Here is a 22,269-nt window from a genome sequence, read left to right on the forward strand (position 1 = left end):
GTAGATTTTGGGGGCTTTTTGCCTTTAATTGATAGGATAGTTGAAGAGGGGGAATTCAAACTGCTGGCTGCAGCACTGAGCAGCAACCCTATTCATCTTTATTTGAATTACAAATAAATCTTTGTACAATGATTCTTTCAAGTCTTTGGCTATCGGCCCCCTCCCTATATTCAACAATACAGAAAGTAATACATTGTTTGTTTAAATATATATTGCAGTGCAATTGTTTCTGGCAGAATTTATTATTATGACCAACTTGGATCCTAAAATCACCATTGTCCCTATTAGATTTGAATAGAGAAGGGATTTTGTGCAAAAGCTGATGAACAGTTAATAAATATGCTAAATAGCTAATAAACGTAATAAGATTGTCAACAAAAGGGTTAAAACAAATAAAATGTATGAGTCTATCGTTGAGATGTGGAGGTTTAAATGTCATTACAGTCGTTACAGAAGATGTTCATCAGCTCCAGTAGCTGCTCTCTGCAGGAGGGAAACAGGCTGTGGGAGGAACAGAGGGGTCTTTTATTGTTTTCTTATTGTATATACGTATATATTTTTTTATAAATATTTTCTGTTATGTTGGTTGTACATTTCCAACAACAATGACCTTTTCTGCTTTTCTCGTGATCCTGTTGGGTTTTCTATATGAAATCAGGATTCTTCCAAACATACAATTAATCATCTGTTTTATAATCAAAGTGAATGTTATGAAAGCCCATTTCAGCCAGTGAAAGAAAATAAATATCCCTAAGGAGTAATAATTATGAGATTAAAAACCTAAATTATGAGAAAAAATGTTCTAAACACGTTGAAATTATGAGATAAAAAGCCAGGATTATGGTGCATGTTGCTGACCAAAGATCTCCATTTGCTGCCACTTCAGTTTTATCTTTTCAACACCAGAGCTGCTTCTCTCTCAAAATCCTTTCAAAAGTGCGGCTGCTCATTTCAATCCCATGTGAATTTACAAACAACTAAAGTATTTCATTAGCTGCAAAGCCACATTTAAAGTTCTCATCTATGAATTCACAATCCACCACTGTGTTAAATTGAATAAGTCTTTCATAATTTTGATTTGTCATATCATAATTTCCACTTTTTCTGTCATAACAATGACTTTTTTATCTCATATTTATTATGACTTACTTTGAGCATATTTATTTTCTTTCTGGCGGAAATGGCCTTCCATATGACATGTTTCCAGGTGTCACCTTTATAAAATGCTAAGTGACGTGAAATGTATTCTTCTTGGCTCCAGGGCCGTGGTCTCGCGGAGCCCCTTTGTGTCGTATATTATGAGAGTCGACGCTCCAGAGCTTCACAGCAAGTGAAGAAGGAGAAAATGGTCAGATTAACGACACGTGATCCATTAAAACCATCTCAATTCACCAACTGTAAAAGTTTTTTTTCTTTTCTGCTTCTGAGCCTCGTGAGAGAAGATCATTAAAACCTATTAAAAGCTTTAATCCGCCTTGAATCACCTTTTCTGCTCAGTCGTTCATCGTCTCCTACTCACAGCAGCGTCACCAGCAGCTTCTGTCGTAATCCTTTATATTTTTAGACGTCGTGGATGTTTCATTGTTTTCTCCACAGTTATTGTAAAGTCAACAACGGCCTCAGGGGAACAATGGCGCTCGTTCAGCGAGGGACGGCAGGAGTGGACGATTTGGGACCTGGGCTGGAGGACAGGAAGAATGATTCAGAGGACGAGTGGAGAGAAAGAAAGACTTGGACTGCGCAGAGAGATTAAGAGCCTTTTGAAGAGCTTGTCCTTATCGCCTCATTGTAAGTTAGAGCCTGTGTTAATATTTAAAGGTTTTTCTTTTCTTTTTTTTCCCCACATTTGTCAAGCAGGCCGGGTTAAAAGGTCTGGAAACATTTTCAAACGCAGGGAAATATGAATTTATTGTCTCGGAGGAGGTTCTGATACAAGTCCGACGCCACAGGACAATTCAACTGGTAAATTGAACGGAAAACAAAAAGGCAAAAAGAACAGAGAAGAGAAGAAGCTGTGGTTCGACCTGAAGAGTGATATTGAGTGAAATTCTGTTATTTTTTATTTATTGCCCCATAATAACCTGATTATGCTTTGTGCTTGGTGAACAGGTGTATTGATATTTTTGAATGTAGAAATCAATATGGAGTCTTGAGCTTAGCTCAGAGCTCTTCAACGGGGGGTCTGCAGAGGTACTGGGGGGAGGGGGATGTTTTGGTTGATTAGACAATATTTAAAAAGAAATATTTTTCCGTTTCCATAAATATGTTTAGAATAAATGATGATGATGATGATCATACAATTGACAGACACTGTTGATAGTGACATTGGTATCAGTTCACAAGGTCTGTTTAAAATAAAAACATGAATATTTGAATGTGAGTGCACAATTTATACATGGCAATAGGCCCAACTGAACATAAAACACTTTATTTATTTATTTTTTACAATATATAGTAGGGGGTCCCTGCTCCATTTCTCCATTGGGGTTCCTTGTCCTGAAAAACTTTGAAGACCCCTGACTTAGCTCCATGTTTTCCCCTTTTCTATTTATTAAATCTAATCTGAATACTTAGTTATTAATTAGTAATTGTGGTATTAAATTTGATCTTATTGATTCTAGACTTTTATTTTTGTGGTTGGACTGTGTGTTTCTAACTGCAAACATCAAACCTGGAGCCGTGAGGTAGGCTACATGAACCTGACAATTAGCATCATTTTAAACACAGAAAATTGTCATGACAACTAGTTATTAATGATGCAACACTGGAGTCTGACATGAGGATGTCTGAAGGAGTGAGGGCTTATTTCTACAGCTACAGCAAATCATAATATAAACACAGAGACTGAGTCCTTCCCCCACAGGAGCTCAGACTTGACCAAAGCTGACAGAGGTGACTGGATAAGACAGACAGAAATCCCAAGTTGGAACAGACGACGTTTTCTGTTACAGAACCTTGAAATGAAAAGTGTCAACAATGTCAAACCAACGAGCACTGGCACAAAATACCCAGGAGACATTTTGAAGCTGTAACAGCGTCTGAAAATATAAAACAGTGACGGCTGAGATGTCCAGAGACGTCAACGAACGCTACTTACATCAAACTAATATATGAGTCTGTGTCAGTGAATGTTATAAATCTCACTGCGTCGACTGATTTAAGTGACTAAATGGGACAAAATGTTACCTATTTAATTGACAATAGCATCTGTTTAAGCGTTCAGGCAACGTTTATAGTGTTTGACATCACCTACGGGTTTCTGAAGAGCTAAAAGTCAGCTGCTCTGCTTTCACCATCTTGGCAGTGCCTGACTCCGCCCCCTTACCCCCAATTTATCCAAATATGGGCAAAGAGGTGTGGTCAGCCACCTGTCACTCAAAAAAGCCACGCCCTCAAGCTGTAAAGATGTTTATTTGGACTTTTTAACATTAGAGTCTATGGAGAGACTGACTCACCCTCTAGTGGCCGTTAAAGGAACTGTGGTTTTTGAGATAGGGCAAAAATATTTAAAAACAGCTATGATCAATACTGTTGTGTTAAAAACAGCCAAAACAACAGGTAAACACCAAATTCTGCAGTTCTTCTCAGGTCTAAGTGGATTTTTAGCATCTTTAAAAGTCATTGTTTTGGTTTTATCGTCCTCAGTTTTGATTAAATTTTAGCGTTTAACTTTTCATCATCTGTCAGTCTCTGTAAAGTCTCAACACACCTTCATCAACAGATGAGACTAAAAATATCGAACCTCCTCCTCAACAGTTGCAGCTTTTCTTCCTCAGTGTAAAGAGATGCTTGCGTGAGGTTTACAACAACATCAGCAGTGATCGAGTGTGAAAGTGTTCAAGCTGACAAAATCAATGACAGGAAAATAGGTTAGAAAGTGGCAGCGCTGTATTTTCCAATAATTGCATCTGTCTTGAAGAAGAAGAAAAAATTTCATGCACATCCTTAATGTTTTAATCATACTGCAGGAAAGTGTCTTAACGACATCAGGCTAGCAAGTGTATGCTAAGTAGGTTAGCCACCAGCTGCTTCAGATTAAAGTCAGAGCTTTACCGCTCAATTATTCATGCACTGCTCTTGCACAGATTTATATATATATATATATATATATATATATATATATATATATATATATATATATATATATATATATATATATATATAAAGGGCAAATATCTTCCCTGCTGGTGAGGAGCGAAGCAGACGAGCGAGATCAAGGGCGAAGAGAGAGGCACAGACGTCCTGAGTCAACACTCAACTTCTCTCTCTGCTGGCTGTCAGAGCACAGGTGGGAGGCAGCCAATAAATCTGTTGGCGTGGCAGCGACAGTCAGCCAGTCAGCAGGCGGCAGACCGAGCTGGCAACGACCTGGTGGACGGGTACAAAGGCAGACAGCGTGCGTGTGTGTATGTGCAGGCATAGGCTACAGCAGTGTGTAATGAGTTTCCATGGAAAACAATGTTGTGGTCAAGTGAAAACCTCAGCGAGACCTCATTATTTCCCTTCCAGCATCGGGAAAATGAAACGAACCGATTGGAAAAAATCACATAGACAAGAAAGACTCCAGAGATCAGATTGAGGATCCACCTCAGTATCGTGAGCACGAGGAGGCTTCACCACCACTGCCCTGCAATAATGTTATATTGATGGGCCGACACGGGAGCTGGACCTTATCAGTGTTTCACTTCATGTTGCATCGTGCACAGAGCCCAAGGCAGCGGCAACACAGGCCAATACATATGATTTATAACCTGCAATCTGCACTGATCAATATTTTTTTATTAGCACCTATATCAAATGGTGACGATGTTAGCAGCCAAAGCAGACAGCTACCTGTGTAGATAATTGTTGTCCTAACTCAGGGTCTGGTTCTACGGAGGCAACGGCTCTGGAGTTACGGCTGCATGATCTGTTGGTAAATGGGACGGTCTGGCCTTCGGAGCATTTCCTGATCATGTCCCAATGCAATCAATGTTGCAAGTCGGTCGCTTTTCTGCTGTTTTGCTAACTCTCCTCTCCTCCATGTGCATTTGTTTACAACAAATCTGGTGAGAAATCAACCCATGGAGCGGTGCATAACGTTATATTATCATCTACCATGTTACCATGTATATTTGTGTAGTATCTGTCATAAACAAGAAATTACAGGTTACGGGGCGCGTTACATTTGTGTGGCGTTGCCGCAGAGATGAGAGCTGGGACACCTGGTCGGAGGCTCTGATCTTACAAGAAGCTGCCTAAACTTTCCGCCTAGTTAGCATAGGTGGCTAAAGATTAAAGGCGTGCAAAGAATCTTGGGATAGCCTATGGGAGGCTACGAAGGATAGGTGCGATGTGTCCTCCTAGAACAGGCAAGAGAAAGTTAGATTTGGAGGAGCTTTTGAATTGTGACAGTCCTTGTTGCGACGCTGTGACGTAATCGGCCAATTGCGTCCTCCGAAAGATGAAGCCCCTGAACTGAGACACAGCTTATAAGTCGACTAAACACGAGAGCACTGACTGGGAGTCGTCTCAGTCCAAAAATGCCAACTGATGCCGATTTAACGAACGCATTTCAGGTGCAGAATCCGATGGACCCCACAGTCGCCGACCATCAAATCCGTCCTCCATATGACGCATCCCCCAAATTGAGACACAGCTAATGTTAGCAACTAGCTGATTAGCTGCTAAATGCTAAACAGTAAGCTAAACAGCCCGGCGGCCTCTTTTCTTCAGGAACTGGCGGAGACCAAACCAGAGCTAAAAGGACAGTGAACATGAATATGTCAGCATAAACAAAAGCTTTTTGCGCTGTTCTCTAAAGTGTTTCATAAGGTCATTAATACTGGGTGATTCAGTTTACACCTGGACCTGGTTCTGTTTCTTCAACAAAAACAATAATTTTGCTATTAAATGTTGTCAGAAATTCAAGTGCAATTCACATTGCAAAAATAAGCTACAATTACCTCTGACGGAAAAAGTGAGATGATTAATTAACAAGCTGCACTTCTCCAGTTGCATCGTCGTCCACTCACAGTGATTTACAAACATTCACCTGTTCACACGTCTACACACACACACACACACACACACACACACACACACACACACACACACACACACACACACACACACACAGGGCCGTAGCCAGGATTTTTGAAATACCGAGGTCATAGTCGTGGTGCGCGGGGGGGGTGGCGTCAGAAATTTGGGGCAATTTTATATTAAAAGGCTTCAATCTGGTGCACTTTGACAGATAAAAACTACACACATCATATTAGATTAATGCCATTTTTTATGATATTATCATCACTAGTGATCATCCAGAGAAGACCCAACTTCACTGAATTCTGATGAGAACACACCATCTATTACAAACAGTAGACTAGCTCCTCACATTCGTAGCAGCCACAGAGTAGCAAAAATATTATATTATAAAGTTTAATTCCAGCTCGAAAAAAAAAAGTCTGAAATGCAATGTGAAGGTCCTGGTTGTTAACATAAAGATGAACAGGTTTCTAGGGTGAAGTGTGCACTCTTTTTTTACCATAGCTATAGCCTACTATTTTTGGGTGACTTCCTTCTGGAGCGTCAGCTGTGTTCCTCACTTTGAAACAGGCCCAGGAAGTTTGTTTGCGTTTCCTTATAGTTACCACAAACATACATCTGACTGCTCCTTGTTGCAGCAAATTTTGGTTTGTGTTATAATTGGTTATTCACGTTGTTTAGCTATGTAGTATTTCACATTTCTATGCATATTTTTTATTAGTAAAATATTGGTGTCAAACTTCATTTCGGTTGTATGGTCTTCTTTGAATGGGAAAATATGAAGAGGTCTAGGTGAAATCAAAATGAGCCAAAAACAGTTGTATTTGGATGGAGTGAATATTATGACACAGGCTATTAGTGAAATATAGCCTAATTAGTTTTCCAAAGGTCAAATTCCACCTGGACATACGTATCTCTGATAATAAAACAGCTGCAAAATTGCTCAGGTTCATTTTTTTAGCATCTACTTTTACACAGTTAGCCTACACATTACTTATTCATTTGCCTGATATCCCATGATTCAAAGGTAGATTTTACTCTAATGTGATTTTTGTTAGTATTCTTACTAGGCAGAGATGAAAAATTTACATTTTCTACTGTAGCCTACTCCAGACATGTCTGTAGTAATCTCACCGGTCTTAGCTTTCTTTAAATAAATAAATAAAAAAGACTGAAATAAAACTAATGGTTGCCTAAACTTTACACCGTATGCTCTTTGTTAAATCTGTCCAAAATTTTTTAGAAACAATTTCACAGTCTTTGTTTGTGAAATATTTGTGCTTGTGCACCACATATGCTCACATCTTGTGCATCTCCTGGGGGCTAAGCCCCCCTGTCCTTAAAACTTAGTGACGCCCCTGTCGGTAAACATAAAATGTATCATGTCACTGTGCTTTTCACATAAAGTTGATGGAAGAATGGACAGTGCAGATGCCCCCTCAGTATAGTATCTGCAGGAAAGAGGTCTCTGCTCTCCCCCACTTAGCTCAACTAGTGCATAGTGCAGGACACAGACAGTAAACGGCGCTGAATTGACGCTATTAAACAGCTGTTTTCTCCGCATACATGAGGTTCCGTCCCGAAATAATACAGCGCTTCAAGTGCACGTATGTACGAAACTTTTACAGTGTAACAACTGGTTGGAAAGAGCAGTTTATCTAGAGCCAACTCACTCAGTAGCCTTCTCCTCCATGCACGCAGGCTCCGCGACGCGCTGTATCACTCGCTTTTTCCGAATGAATCGCCTTTTTTCCCGCGACCAGTAAACAAACACCAGCGTACGTGAGGGCGTCAATAAACAAGAGCATTATAGGCCTACTGGAATTGTTTGGACAAGAGAGGAGTCACTCAGTCACCTTCCATCTGTCCTCCCTAATACTTTGCACTTTTTTTTTTTTCATTCATTAGGCCGAAAAAAATACCGAGGTCATGACCTCGGTGTCCTCAATGGTAGCTACGGCCTTACACACACACACACGGACACACACATGCACACACACCACACGAATGGAAACTGGTAAATGGGCCGTGTTCGTAAAGTGATTTTCCCGTCTTAACGACCACTCAAAGTGCTGGTCACATGACACATCAGAGGCACTTTGAGGTTCAGTATCTTGCCCACTGACACTCTGACATGTGCACTGGAGAAGCTGGGAATCAAACCACCGATCCTCTGATTAGTGGTTGACTGAAGCTGAATCAGTGAGTCTGTTTTCACATTAGTTTTACCACACTGGTGGTTTTGTTCACAATCTGGTCCTGTTCTCCCAGTGATGCTCTTCTGCCGCTGATGTGACTGTTTTATCAAAGTCTTCGACACTTCATTCTGCTAAACTGACCTTGTTCTAACTCGTGTCTAAAATTAATTAACTAAATTAATCCAAACTTGTTGTGAAAACTAAACTATACTCAAAAGTCGCACAGGTGTTTGTTCTAAATACAAGCATCTGAGGTTGATCTGACACCGACTTGGTAGCTACTCGACATTTACTAAATCAGTCAGTTTCTGGACTCAAAATTTTGTGATGATCCAAAACTATGCAGACGACTTTACATTAAGTGTCTCCAAACACACAACTGCTTTACAGCATAAACAAAATAATAATTTACTACAACTACAAACATGTCTACAGTAATATATGCACCATAGCAGAATACTCAATTTCCCATACACATGTATCATTATACATAGGCTATATATATATATATATATATATATATATATATATATATATATATATATATATATATATATATATATATATGTATATATTTTAAACTAAATTATGGATCTAAATAACATTTATGAACAAGAATCTACAACCAAGTCCAGTCGACACAGATTTAACATCCTGACCAGACTTTTACTGCTACTGTCTTCATTATTTTGTCTTTATTTATATTTTGTCACCATTGTATTTAATTATCCCCCTTTTCTTGTGTTTTCCACTATACTGCAAATTAAATTTCTTGCAGTTGTCATGACAACATGCCAATAAAAGCTACTCTGATCTTTATTCTGATATATATATATATATATACTATATAGCACCAAATCATAATATACAACATCTCCAGGCATTTTACAGGGTGAGATTAAGACCTTACTTATAACACTTATAGCATAACAGTTATACCCACAGGTGATGGTGATACTGTCCGTCCTGTTTGTCGTTTAATGTTATAACCCTACTAAAAAAATTGTAGAAATAATGATAATATTTGATGATTATAATGAAGGGGAGTACTATAATAACATCATATGTGAGTATAATAACAGCATGAGGTAACAACATCACATATGTGTGACTGTATACAGTATACTAAACCCAGAGACCCCATGTTGTTACATATATGTAACAGCATGGGGTCTCTGGGTTTAGAACTCTGGGTCTGATTATATTTGTGGAAACACATTTCTCTCCTCGTCTTCAGTCAAACGCGGCCGACGGCAAAATAAAACAAATTTTCTCGTCTTGTCCTGATGTTGCTAAAAGTGACTCTGCCCTGGGAATAAACGCTGTAACACTGTTCACCTCACTCTTCCCTCTGCAGTGGGGAGGGTGGTGGGGGTCTCAGGCCTCAGAGAGGAGACCAGCTCGGTCGACCAGCCCAGCAGCTGCCTGGTCTCACTGGACTGGTCCCAGACCAGTAGAGAAAGGAGCCCGTTGTTCAGCAGCCAGACGGGGAACAGTGGGATCTGTTCATCTCCACCGGACAATAACAAACTGACCAACACTTTATTTACATCTTAAACACGGTCGCTCCTACGCAGCACTGACGTTCACGCCAGTGAAATATCTGCATTACATCTGGGTATAAAGGGATAGTTCAACATTTTGGCAAATTGGCCCAATCCCTATAGTCATAGCAGTAGGTTTGTTACCTTTAATTGTCGGTGCAAGCTATTTTTAGAACGGCGGAGCAGAGCCGTGAGCTGCTCAGAGCTATCCTGCAGAGGCTCATGGGATTTCTTGGTTTCCCTCATCAAACTCATCAAACACACAATCCAACAACTCCAAAACGCTCTGGTGGACAAGTTGTGACCTGCACATTCACCACGCTATGAGATAATAACAGAACGTTGCGAGACAGAGTTGTTTTAGAGGTAAATTCATGCAAAACAGCTGATGCGCGTTCCTGTGCCTCTGCTCCGCCGTTCTAAAAATAACTTGCACCGACAATTAAAGGTAATAAACGTACTGCTATGACTATAGAGATTATGGCAATGGGCCAATTTGCCAAAATGTTGAACTATCCCTTTAATCGCAAACAAGTTCAGATCAGATCCAGATCCAGAAACCCACCAGCTGGATCTGATCAGACCCTGCTCTCAGTCCAGGACCCCGTCAGTGATGTCAGACCTGAACCCGGGTCCAAAGAAGAGAGAGAGAGAAACGGTTCCCATGAAGGTCCGACAACGTTTTCCTGCCGATAATAAAAACACTTTTTTTTGTGGTGACAGATGAGCTGTTGTTTGTTTCAGATCTGGAGGTTTCTCCTCCTGTTTACCTTCGTCTCTCTTCTCACTCACTCTGAGACACGAGGCAGAAATATGCTGAGTCATGATGTTGGCAGCTCGGAGGAACATCGAGCCAAAGTTTGTGTGTGAATTTTATTTTACAGAGCTGAGCTGATGGAGGCAAACAAGTATTAAAACTGAAGTTTCATCTTAAAATTGTGATTTATATTGTAATATTTTGGTTTTACAAAACATTGGCCACAGGATTTTACTTTCTTTCCATGGCTCGTTTATTTGTCACATTTTTTTACCCCTTTGTTTTATGTAGGCTATCTTAAGTTATATTTCATCTGCACAGCACCTTGTAACTTTGCTAAGAAACTATTATATTACTATTATTATAATAAAAAAACAATATAAAATTTAGCCACTTTATTTATTGTGTCTTTCTTGTGCAGTTTACAACCCAGAGGTTTTTAAATACACCGTTTTTGATATTACGATGATGTGAAAATTAAGTTTTATATCATTTTCATATAGGAAAGGAGCAGATTGTTTATTAATTTGCAAAAATAAAGAAAGACATGAGAATAATGACCCCATAGAAAGTTGAGGTGAGGATGATATTATTTATAACACACTTTTAAATTGAGTACATTTACTAAACACACTCATTAGGGAAGTGATAGCTCAGACTGAATATCAGCTTCTTTAGAGAATAAACTTTTAATTTTTTTTAAAATTCTAATCTGCACAAACTGCTCTGCTGCCAAGTGCTGTATAAATAAAGACTGACTTGATTTGACAAACACTGGGTGTCTGACACATATTTGAAGACTTGTGTACTCAGAAGCTGTTTGGAGTAAATTTCTATATTCTATGCAGACTGCACCATGATGTTGTAACGTGTTATGTAAATCAGATTCAGAACAAGTGTCAGATATAAGAGCTTAGGTTAATAAGGAGAAGATACTTGCTGGAACAAACAGATAAAGACACAGCGGCTCAAATAAAAATGTAGGTTCAGGTTTATAATCTCTGAGCGCTGCAGTGTAAATGAATAAATTTAATAATAAAACACTAATAGAGGAGCTAGACTGACAGGTTTATTTCCAGATGTTGAGTCTGTGACGTCCGTGAATCATCGCTTTAACGGTGGAGAAACCTGAGACACACAGACACACACTAATGGTCTCTGCCATCCGCAGAGAAAACAAACAGGTCAAACACACATTTAACATTTCACACAACACACATTTAAAATAAACAGGTAGAGGAGATTAAAGTGTAAATCTGTAGTGTGTTAAGCCTAAAGCATCATTTGTAACACACACACACACAGACTTATAAATGAAGAGGTGTATTCTTCATCACTGTCAGGATTTCTGTCTGTAACTAATCATGAAGCTTCAGCAGCTCCTGCAGTTTGGAGGTTAACGACAAAACAAAAGACAAATTAACAGAGACAGAGAGAGAGAGAGCGAGGCCTCAGACCTTTGTCACCGAGACCTTCAGTGTAACATCGTGTTTCAATTAGTACAGACTTAATTAAAAACCTCTTTCACCTGTCAGTTCGATCTCAGCTGAGTGACAGTGAAACAGTGAAGCTTCATTGAAGACTCTGTGTTTCTGTGTTTTCAGCCTCTTGACTAATTCATTATCTGTGCTCTTTTATTCCTTTCACTGCTGTCTGCTGCTGCATGACTGTAAAACATGCCCACTGTGGGAAGAAGAAAGTAAAATCTTATCTTATCTTAAAGAGGAACTATGCTACATTTTTACCTTAAAGGGATAGTTCACCCTAGAATGATATTTCGCTCATTATCTACTCACCCTCATGTTGACTAAGGGCTGGAAGAATTATCAGAGTCCACCGTCCCTTCTCTGAGTTACAGGGGGTCTTGGCGTAGCAGTGCATTTCAATGCAACGGTTGCAAAGGGACACCAGAGCTCTTCGTAAAAAAACACACACAAAAAAACATCCAAATACCTCCATGATGCTCGTATGTAATGTCCGTCTTGTGCTGAAGCCCCAAATTGCGTAATTGTCCCGAAAAAAATTAAATAAGTCTATATTTTAAGCTTGTTTGTAGCGGAAGCTTCTCGAAGCTCCTCTTCCTGGTCCGTCCAAATATCGCGTGATTCGCAGTAACCGCACTGACGCCGGCGCAAATCACGCGATATTTGGACGGACCAGGAAGAGGAGCTTCGAGAAGCTTCCGCTACAAACAAGCTTAAAATATAGACTTATTTAATTTTTTTCGGGACAATTACGCAATTTGGGGCTTCAGCACAAGACGGACATTACATACGAGCATCATGGAGGTATTTGGATGTTTTTTTGTGTGTGTTTTTTTACGAATAGCTCTGGTGTCCCTTTGCAACCGTTGCATTGAAATGCACTGCTACGCCGAGACCCCCTGTAACTCAGAGAAGGGACGGTGGACTCTGATAATTCTTCCAGCCCTTAGTCAACATGAGGGTGAGTAGATAGTGAGCGAAATATCATTCTAGGGTGAACTATCCCTTTAATGAAGCAGCTCCAGAGTCCTATGGTTAAATAAATGACTTGTACTAGTTCCAGGGAGAATCTTGTTTATGACAGATAAGACTACACAGATATACACATTGTAGATGATAAATAACGTTATCCACCGCTCCATGGATTGATTTCGGACCGGCTTCGTTGAAGACAAATGCACATGGAGGAGAGGAGGGTTAGAGACACAGAGAAGGGGAACACATAGTTCCCCTTTAACCTAAAGGAGAATTCCGGCCTTTTTTGACCCCTAAATAGTTGTCCTGATGGTCACCCAGTGTTGGGGGAAGCAAAAAACGCGACTAAAATTGATGCAGGCAAAACGGAGTTACACCATGGCTAGACGGCGCTAGCGATAGCCACAACGCTAACCTATGGGGGCAATTCTTTCAACCACAACAAACACTCAAAAAACAATCAAATATCTATGGTACATGACTGGAATCCTTATGACACACCACTGAACTCATATAGTTTACAGTATAAACAGTATAAACGTTGTGTTTTTGCATGTTATCACTCACCTCATGTAGCTGAACTCTGAAACGTCCTGGAAAGACATTACTAGGGGTGTGCATTGGCACTCTCCTCACGATTCGATTCGATTACGATTCAGCAGGTAACGATTCGATTCGATTCGATTCTACGATGCATTGCGATGCATTGCAATGCATCAAAATTCTACTGCACACAACACGGCAAGTTTTTCATCAGTCATGAGATATTGAACAACAGATTTTATCGGCTGCTATGTCAGTATTATCACTCTCCTGTATCTTTGACATAAATGTCATTAAATAAAATAAAATTGAATGGTACAGGGTATAGGATATGGGATTTTCAAACCTGAAAAAGAAAACATAAATCACTTCTAGGGCTGCCCCCAAAAATTAGCCAACCAAAATTTCATTGGTCGATTGGTCGCAGGAAAAAACAAACAAACCTTTGGAGCCCTGTCTTGTCAACATTAACTCAAAATCAATATGACTGAACTATATGAAAGACTATGGGGCTTTTATTTTGAAGGACCAGATACAGGAAGTCGTGACACTTTCTGTTGTGGTTGTTTTTACACGGCACGGCAGGTCTCTCTCTCACTGCATCAGAGACCCCCGTCTTACACAGCCTGAGCTCAGTCACTCCCCCTCCTCTACTGTGTTTATTGATGATAACGGGCATACTGCCTGTAGTAACGGTAAAACCCGAGCGGCTTGTTGAATCTCGGACCCGACACGGCCGGACTCATGAGCGTTAATTAATTAATTTTCAACCCGACCACGGGTGGAAAAAAAAAAGGAAAAAGAAAGCCAGCGGCAACACTGTTACTGCTGGTGCTGCCGCTTAGCGGCTACAGGCTGCGCATGTCACGCGCATGTCGTTGCTCCGGAAATGCCCCCGGAGGTAATTGAAACTTCACAACTTTATTTGAGGCCAGAAAATAAACAGTGACATAATCGATTATGGCACGTTGCCGCATCGATGCTGAATCGTGCATGTCCCGCATTGCAATGCATCGCCGAATCGATTATTGTTGACACCCCTAGACATTACTATCCGATTGCAGAGCGCCTGCTCTCCCCGCCACAGAAACGACCGTTCCGACCATTTATTTTTGTAAAGAAATCATCACAACAAGGAAAAAGTGTTTGTTTCTCCTTTAACTTAACTTAACTGAAGTCAGACTTGAACCATGTTGTCCTGTTCACACCTGATATTAACCTGCATCTTCAGTGATCAGCTCCAAGTATCTGCTCTCACTTTGGATCTCACTTCCTGTTTCATATGCAAATTAACAGATGTGAGTCGTTATTAGCCAATCATCAATGAATGATTGATCTGCACTATCTATAATGTAATAAAGGTGTATCGATTCATTTGAAATAGTAAGATTTTTTCTTTATAAATATTTTCAGTTCATGATGAAAGAGTCTCAGAGGACATTAGTAAAATGAGCAGTCCTTCAAAGTGGTCTGGAGATCTCAGATGTGCCCTGAACACATCTTTGGTGCATTAACACCTGAACTTGTAGCTCCAGCGCTGAAATAACAGCTTCATCTGGAAACACTGGAGACTTTTATTTGACTTTCTTTTTCTTTTTTTAAAGCAGTTACATCAACAAACCTTCGACAAACTCCTTCTTCTATCGTATTTAAAACTGATGGATGGATTTCCTCTCTCATGGCCCTGACTCCATGTTTCAGAGCCGACAGATGTTGATGTGTGTTAAAAGTGAAAACTCAGTCGTCGCCGTCGTCGTCGGGCTGTTTCTCATCTGCGGAGACACATTTCTCTTCTTTGTTGGCTCCAGCAGGGGGTGACGTAATCACCATAAAGACCTAAGCATGTGTGTGTGTGTGTGTGTGTGTGTGTGTGTGTGTGTGTGTGTGTGTGTGTGTGTGTGTGTGTGTGTGTGTGTGTGTAGGGCTTTAATAGAGTGTTTTCCATGCAAAGGGATGATTCAATCTCATCTCTCAGCAGTAAACGTGGGCCCGTCCCTCCTCTGGCTAATCACTCTGACTGGAGTTCACGGCAGCGTGAAGATTAAATCCACTCCACCAGTTCAGAATTACTTAAGATAATTACCAAACTCATTTTAATTTTCAGCTGCGGCTTCGTTTAATTCCATTACGGGTGAAGTTGCTGCCGGCACAGCTTTTTATATGGAGTTCACTATGTCACAAATCAAAACCAACCGATCACACACACACATACACACCGACGCACACACTCAGCAGGAGGCCAATCTCATGGTCCAAAGCTGGATTGTTGTTTTTCTTCCTCTTTACATTTGACAGTAAACAGCTTTTTTTTTTCCCGAGCTGAGCCGACACCCGGTGTTCGATAAAACAACTGATCCCTCCATTCACACGACGGTGGGGAATCCTCTCTGTGACAAGACGTGTCGCACTATAATGTCGTTCCTGTACCATCTGCTCGCAGCAGGAAGTGTTTTACAGCAGCTCTCTGTTAAGGTTGTACAGAAACACAGGAATCAGGTTTACAGGTTCCCGAGAGCAGAAAGTGGGTTTTCTTATCATAAAAATGAAATGTAATAGGATTTTTATAGACATAAATATGTTTTATTGAAAGCTTATTGTAATATTTTGCAATTTATGTGGATGAAAATGCTGCTTTTATGCCCCGAAACATCGGAAATTAGAAAAACAAACGCAAGAAATTAAAGATTGATTTCAATTTGGACCAATAGTAAAAAAAAATTGCTTAAGTTTTAAGTATCTTAACATCATTTTTTTTTTTTACATTTATGTTTTTTTCTATTTTATTTTATTGACTTTTATAATTGATTTTATCCATATTTTAACTGCTTTATTGAAGCAAATTTGTAATCAGCATATTTTTTGTGAGTGTTTCATGTTGAATATGTGAGTTGAATATATTTATAAAGACTGATTCCATTAAAACACCTCATTAAATTATGTGTCAATACTGTCATGTTTACATCAGGAGACACATTGATTCATGGTTGTTATTACTTGGGAAAATGATTGTGAAGCAAAAATAATTGGAATTTAATCACATCACAGCTGCAGTGATACTGGATTAGATTAATTTGGCAGGTGTAACTACTTTGAAAAGTTTCTACTTCCTGTTGTTTTACATGATAAGAAGTTGGTTACTGTATGTTTGTGTTGTAGAAGGTCGGTCTGACAAATCTCAACATTTTCACTGTTTTCAAGATGTATCAGAACAAAATATGACTCTGTAAATTAAGATACAGTATTCAGCAGATGAACTGATATTGAAAATGTTTGCTTCGGTCCAACGTGAGTCAGATGTTCTGGAGTCAAAATGATTCACTCTCTAAATGTGACAACCAGTTCTTTCTGAGTGCATTTTCAAACACACACAACATTTACACTGTCTAATGAAGCATGATGACAGCTGAATACGACCAAGCTCACGGTGCCAAACTGTGACATTTTCTCTCTTTACTTTATTAAACTCCCTCGTTTTAAATGTGCAAACAGATGCAGTGACTCACAGTGTGTGTGTGTGTGTGTGTTTGTCTTTGTGTAGAAATACTTTTTGGAGGTTTCTGAAGATGCAGTGAGAAGATTCACAGATGTTACATTCAAGGGCCCATCCAATAAAAGTTTTTCTTTTTCATTTCAGCCTTTCGACCACATGGAAACAGTGTTCTGTGAGTCCTTGAATTATATTTTTGGAAACAAGTCCCAGAGTGGGTAAATCTCAAAACTCCTCCCTAGTGTTTTTGTGTAGACGATAAAACGCGTCTTTTGTGAAACAATGATGTCACAGCGCCACCTCTCTAACCTGTAACCTGACGTCACATTACAACAACAATGGCTGACTACTGTTGGGTCCCTTACTGCCCTTCAAACGCGCCTGTTAAAGCGGCATCGATTGACTCCCAGTCAGCGTTCTCGTGTTTAGTCGACTTATAAGCTGTGTCTCGGTTCAGGGGCTTCATCCTTCGGAGGATGCATTTGAAGGTCTAATACGTCACATCATAGCTGGGTTTAAGTACATTTTATACCAAAAACATGGCGAAAATTGTTGTTTTTTTAAATGGTATTATATGGGCTGATAAGAGGACATAGCCACAGTCCCATCTGTAAAAATGTTCTCGTGGAATGTATCAACAAGATGAAACCAAACTTTTGAATCTGGCATCATCCAATGTTGGTGATTCTGTTCTTGGTGATATATGCAAATTAGCGCATATTTAATTAGTTAGTGCCTCATTTGCATACATAAACATAAAATTCAGAAAACTTGCAATACATTATTGCATAGTGAGTGCACACATAGTGATATCTATTAAAATATATTTTTTTGCCTAGGCTGTCTCGCCTCAAGTGGATTTAGACATTTCTTGAATCTTTTTAAGAACGAAAAAGATAAAGATCGTTTTGGGAACGCTCTGTTCCCATGTGGACGAGGCCTGAACTTGTATTTGTTAAATCTTTATGTTCTTCAGAAACTCTGACGTGATGAACCTGATGGATTTTAGCGTGGACGAACTGAACTGAAACTGAACCTCAGGGTGAGAAGATAATGAGTTAATTCTCATTTGGGGCCTGTTCCCTTTACGCTGCCTAATGCTCCGCTTGTTCCCTAATGCTCCATGCGGTAATTCAGTGTACACCGATCCAATTAAGCAATACCATTAAATAGTGAGCACCAGAGAGCAGAGAAATACAATTACAACGAATAAAACGTTCATCAAGTCAAACATACTGGTGCAACAGGCAGCGTTATGGTTCAGCCCAGGAAACTCAGCTGCACAAAAAGAGGTTTCTATAAACCTAAACACACATTTATGCATTAACGTGCATCAAAGAAGACGGGAGTGTGTGTTTGACAGTGAGAGGGAGATAGAAAAAAAAAAAAAGAGAGACAGTGAAGGTGACGCAGCGGGAAGTGACTTCATCTCCAACTGTGTGGATCAGTGAGAGTGAGAAAATAAAGAGACAGAGACATCGGTGGATTCTTCCACGGCATCCAAAGGGGCAGCAGATGATGACACGTCGGTGATTGGTGACACACTGAGATGTTGACAAAAACAAAAAGGCACACTGTACCACACACACACACACATGCTGGTCTTTCCATACTTGTGAGTAGAGCTGCACCATTTATCACAATACGTATAATCGCAGGTAAAATGTATATAAACGTTGTTGCTGCAACGTCAGAACCATAAATGTAGTGTTGCATTTTCTCAAGATGTAAATGGACACGTTTGTTTGGTGCAAGACCCAACAAACACCACATCATTAATTTTATATTTCTCAAGTGAAAATGATGCAAAAATGATAATTTCACACTGAAATCAAAAGTGAAATATCTGCTCATATAATCTCAATGGTTTTTTGCATCTTGTGCTGCTAAAAATTATGAGGACGCTCGTTGACAACCTTTAAAATAAATTTAATCAAAAACAAATCTCAACCCTGAACTTATAACAGGTTTTACCCATCAGCCTCACAACACCACAGAGAGTTCACACCGCCAACCAATGCCGATTGCAATCATTTTGCGTAATCTTTAAATCATTTCCATTCACCTGTATAAAACCATCTGGATGAAACTAACAGAAATCGTTGTTTTTCCACCGTTTTTAATGACATCATCACATTGCGCCCCCTTCATCTTCTGCTACGGTTTAATGGCTATTGACATTAGCATAATGGATTTAGTTGCAAAGCCAATAGATGTCTCTTCTTCTTCATAAGGTGCAATATTATTGTGCGTATTATTTAACTTGAACTAAATTAGGTTTATACTATAATATTGGCATAAACCTATCAGAAAAAGCCAAATTAAATCATTAATTGTAATTTATATGGCAACATATCAACTAAAATTTCATGAGTGTGCCCTGCTCGCAATACCTAAAAATGTGCTCATAACACCAAGATACCCTAAAGATGCCAAAATGTCCTCATCATGCCAAAATGTCTTAAAGGGATAGTTCAACATTTTTGGTAAATTGGCCCATTGCCATAATCCCTATAGACAAGGGATGAGTGAGTCGACTTTGTTTGATGGAGTTTTTATCTGTATGTGTGTGTACGACTAAGACCTCCAGGCTGCAGGTGATGAATGAGATGTTTGGATACAAAGAAAAGTTACGTAACTCCACCGACATAAAGGGATAGTTCAACATTTTGGCAAATTGGCCCATTGCCATAATCCCTATAGTTTTAGGAGTAGGTTACGTTACCTTCAATTGCCGGTGCAAGCTATTTTTAGATCGGTGGAGCAGAGCTGTGAGCTGCTCAGAGCTACGCTACGGAGGCTCATGGGATTTCTTGGTTTGTGAAAAACTGCTTATTAAACTAAAAGGTCCTAAAAATACAAAAGAAGTATTATCAAAATGTTCCCAAGATGCCAGAAAGTCCTCACAAGTGAGAAAAGTCCTCATAAAACTAAATTGTCCTTAAAATATTAAAATGTCCTCACAACCCCACAATGTCCCCATAATAATAGTGGTCCTCACGGTGATGGCTTGGTAACCATAGTAACCTGACGTCCACTGCATGCACACTCACCAGGCCTGGGGTTTCCTCTTCAGCAGACCCTGTCTCCTCCACCGCGAGTGAGGACTGAGGTGGTAGGTCAGCTGACGACAAACCTTCTCCATCGCCCCGAGAGAGTCGCCCTCCTGTTGGACACACACACACACACACACACACACACACACACACACACACACACACACACACACACACACACACACACACACACACACACACACACACACACACACACACACACAGCTTCAGTTAGCCTATATAGACGAAGTGTGTGGTGACGAGAGGAAACCTTCTGGCGGCCATATTGGAGGGAACCAGCGGTGAGAACAGCTGGTCACAGTTTTCTACTCAGCAAATCAGTCATGACTCATTTCTGTGTTGGACTGTGAAGAGATTTACTGCTGTTGATACATCTGACTGACATCACGTTAAATATGATTGCTTAAGTCTTTTTTTCACATCTGTTAAAGCTGTTCTGCGTAACTTCTATGTGTCTGTAAATATCCGTTTCACCCAAGCCACTACAAGAGGAGATGATACAACGCTGATTAAGCCGTTCGGCTTCTCTAACGCCTCGCAGTATTTTTCAGTATTTGTTCTTTTTCTATTTGGTGACGTTGGCGACATTCCTGCGCTGGCAGACAGGAAATAACCCGTAACTCGTGTTTTTTCCGACCTGTGAAGTCGTACCAGTTCGATCTGGTACGAGTTCACGGGTCAGAAGTTACGAGTGGCCGTTATAGTGACTTTCACAGGTAAAACAGGTCGGAAAAACACGAGTTACGGGTTGCCTGGAACGCTACAAAGTCGTACTGTAAGTTGTGACTTGAAGTCGTAACTTACGGGTTCAAAAGCCTGCCTGGAACGCGTTCTACTGGGTTTTACCTGACAACGAAAAGGGAGGGGGGAGGAGAGCGCTGCTAAAAGCAACATGGCTGAGAACCCGAAGAAGCAACCAAGAGGTTCAGAAGTGGATCCTACTAAAAAGAAAAAGCCTCCCCGTTCGGCAGAAGGTCTGTTGGCGAAGAAAGAGAGTGATAAACGGTAGCGGTGGGGAGGGGAGGGGCCATACGCCATATTGAGGTGCCGGCTGTATCGTTGTAATAACGCAGAAATCCTATAGGGGGCGATAGAAGTTACGCACTAGCTTTAAGTCTAAAGATTTAATGTTTTCATGATTTACACTAAATTTGAGAATAAGTGTTGTAGAGTCAGAAATATCTTCGTATTAACACACCAGACAGGTCGCAGTAGATTTTTCTTAGCATAGAACAGTGTTGCAGTTTTACATCTGTTAACATATTGCTCCAGTAAAATACATTATTTTTGGTTTAGTTTTCCATTTTAAAGCAGTTGTCTTCAATTTGCTGCTGTATTTGATGTTTGTACCATAAAGAAATGGATGTTCTGAGGAATTCTAGTTTATACTTTAACTCAATGCTGAATATACACAATTAGCCATGGAAACTATACATCGTTGGATTGTCTGTGTCTTTTGTGGCGATCTCGATGTGCGTGGGGGATTACAGGTTGCAGTCTATAGTGTTTTGGATCAAGGCTTGACAAGAGAAGAGGCCTTTGAGCTGGTGGCGGAGGCAGGTGACGTGACAGTTCACAGTTGTGTTTGTGACGCCAAGGAGCATGAGGACATTGTGTTCCTGGAGAGAGTTGAGAGTCTTGAAGAGTCCGTGCAAAGGAGGAGGAGGAGGAGGAGGAGGAGGAGGAGGAGGAGGAGGAGGAGGAGGAGGAGGAGGAGGAGGAGGAGGAGGAGGACAGGTTAAGGCCTGAAGGTGCTGCAACTGGAAATAGTGTTGATAGTTGATAGTGAATTTTGCATGTTTGTCTATTTAATGGTGTGTTTATGTAATGTGTTTTTTAAAAAATCTTTATTTTGCATGTGTGTTTTACTTAGAAGTGTGTTTTTTTTTGTTATAGCTAAAATGAACAAGACTGTGTCATGTCATATTTATTGTGTTTTAAAAGAAAATAAATATTTGTACTAAAAAAAAGAAACTATACATCTTAATCAAAATTTATAATGATAAACTTTAATTATTTTGCAACTTTCGTAACAGAAAATGCAGCTCAGTGTGCTTTATCTGAGGAGAAAATTAGAATAATGATGATAAAATGACATAATAATGATTAAAAAGTAGACAAAATAGTAGGAAACACTAGAATAGTTAGTTAGTTTAGTTTATAGTCATACACATTAA

At 39.9% G+C, this 22,269-nt stretch overlaps 1 protein-coding gene across 1 annotated transcript in view; it reads right to left on the reverse strand.

Annotated features, from left to right (window-relative positions):
- The window catches only part of lrrc75a (leucine rich repeat containing 75A), a gene marked incomplete at both ends in the record, with an annotated part of 74,267 nt that overhangs the window by 15,893 nt on the left and 36,105 nt on the right, over positions 1-22,269 (reverse strand). Inside the window, one exon of the mRNA XM_083985826.1 lies at positions 20,069-20,181. Coding sequence (XP_083841952.1) covers positions 20,069-20,181 — 113 coding nt within the window. The remainder of the gene's footprint in view (positions 1-20,068; positions 20,182-22,269) is intronic.

The sequence above is a fragment of the Trachurus trachurus genome, assembly GCF_905171665.1.
Source record: "Trachurus trachurus genome assembly, chromosome: 13".
Classification (NCBI taxonomy): Eukaryota; Metazoa; Chordata; class Actinopteri; order Carangiformes; family Carangidae; genus Trachurus; species Trachurus trachurus.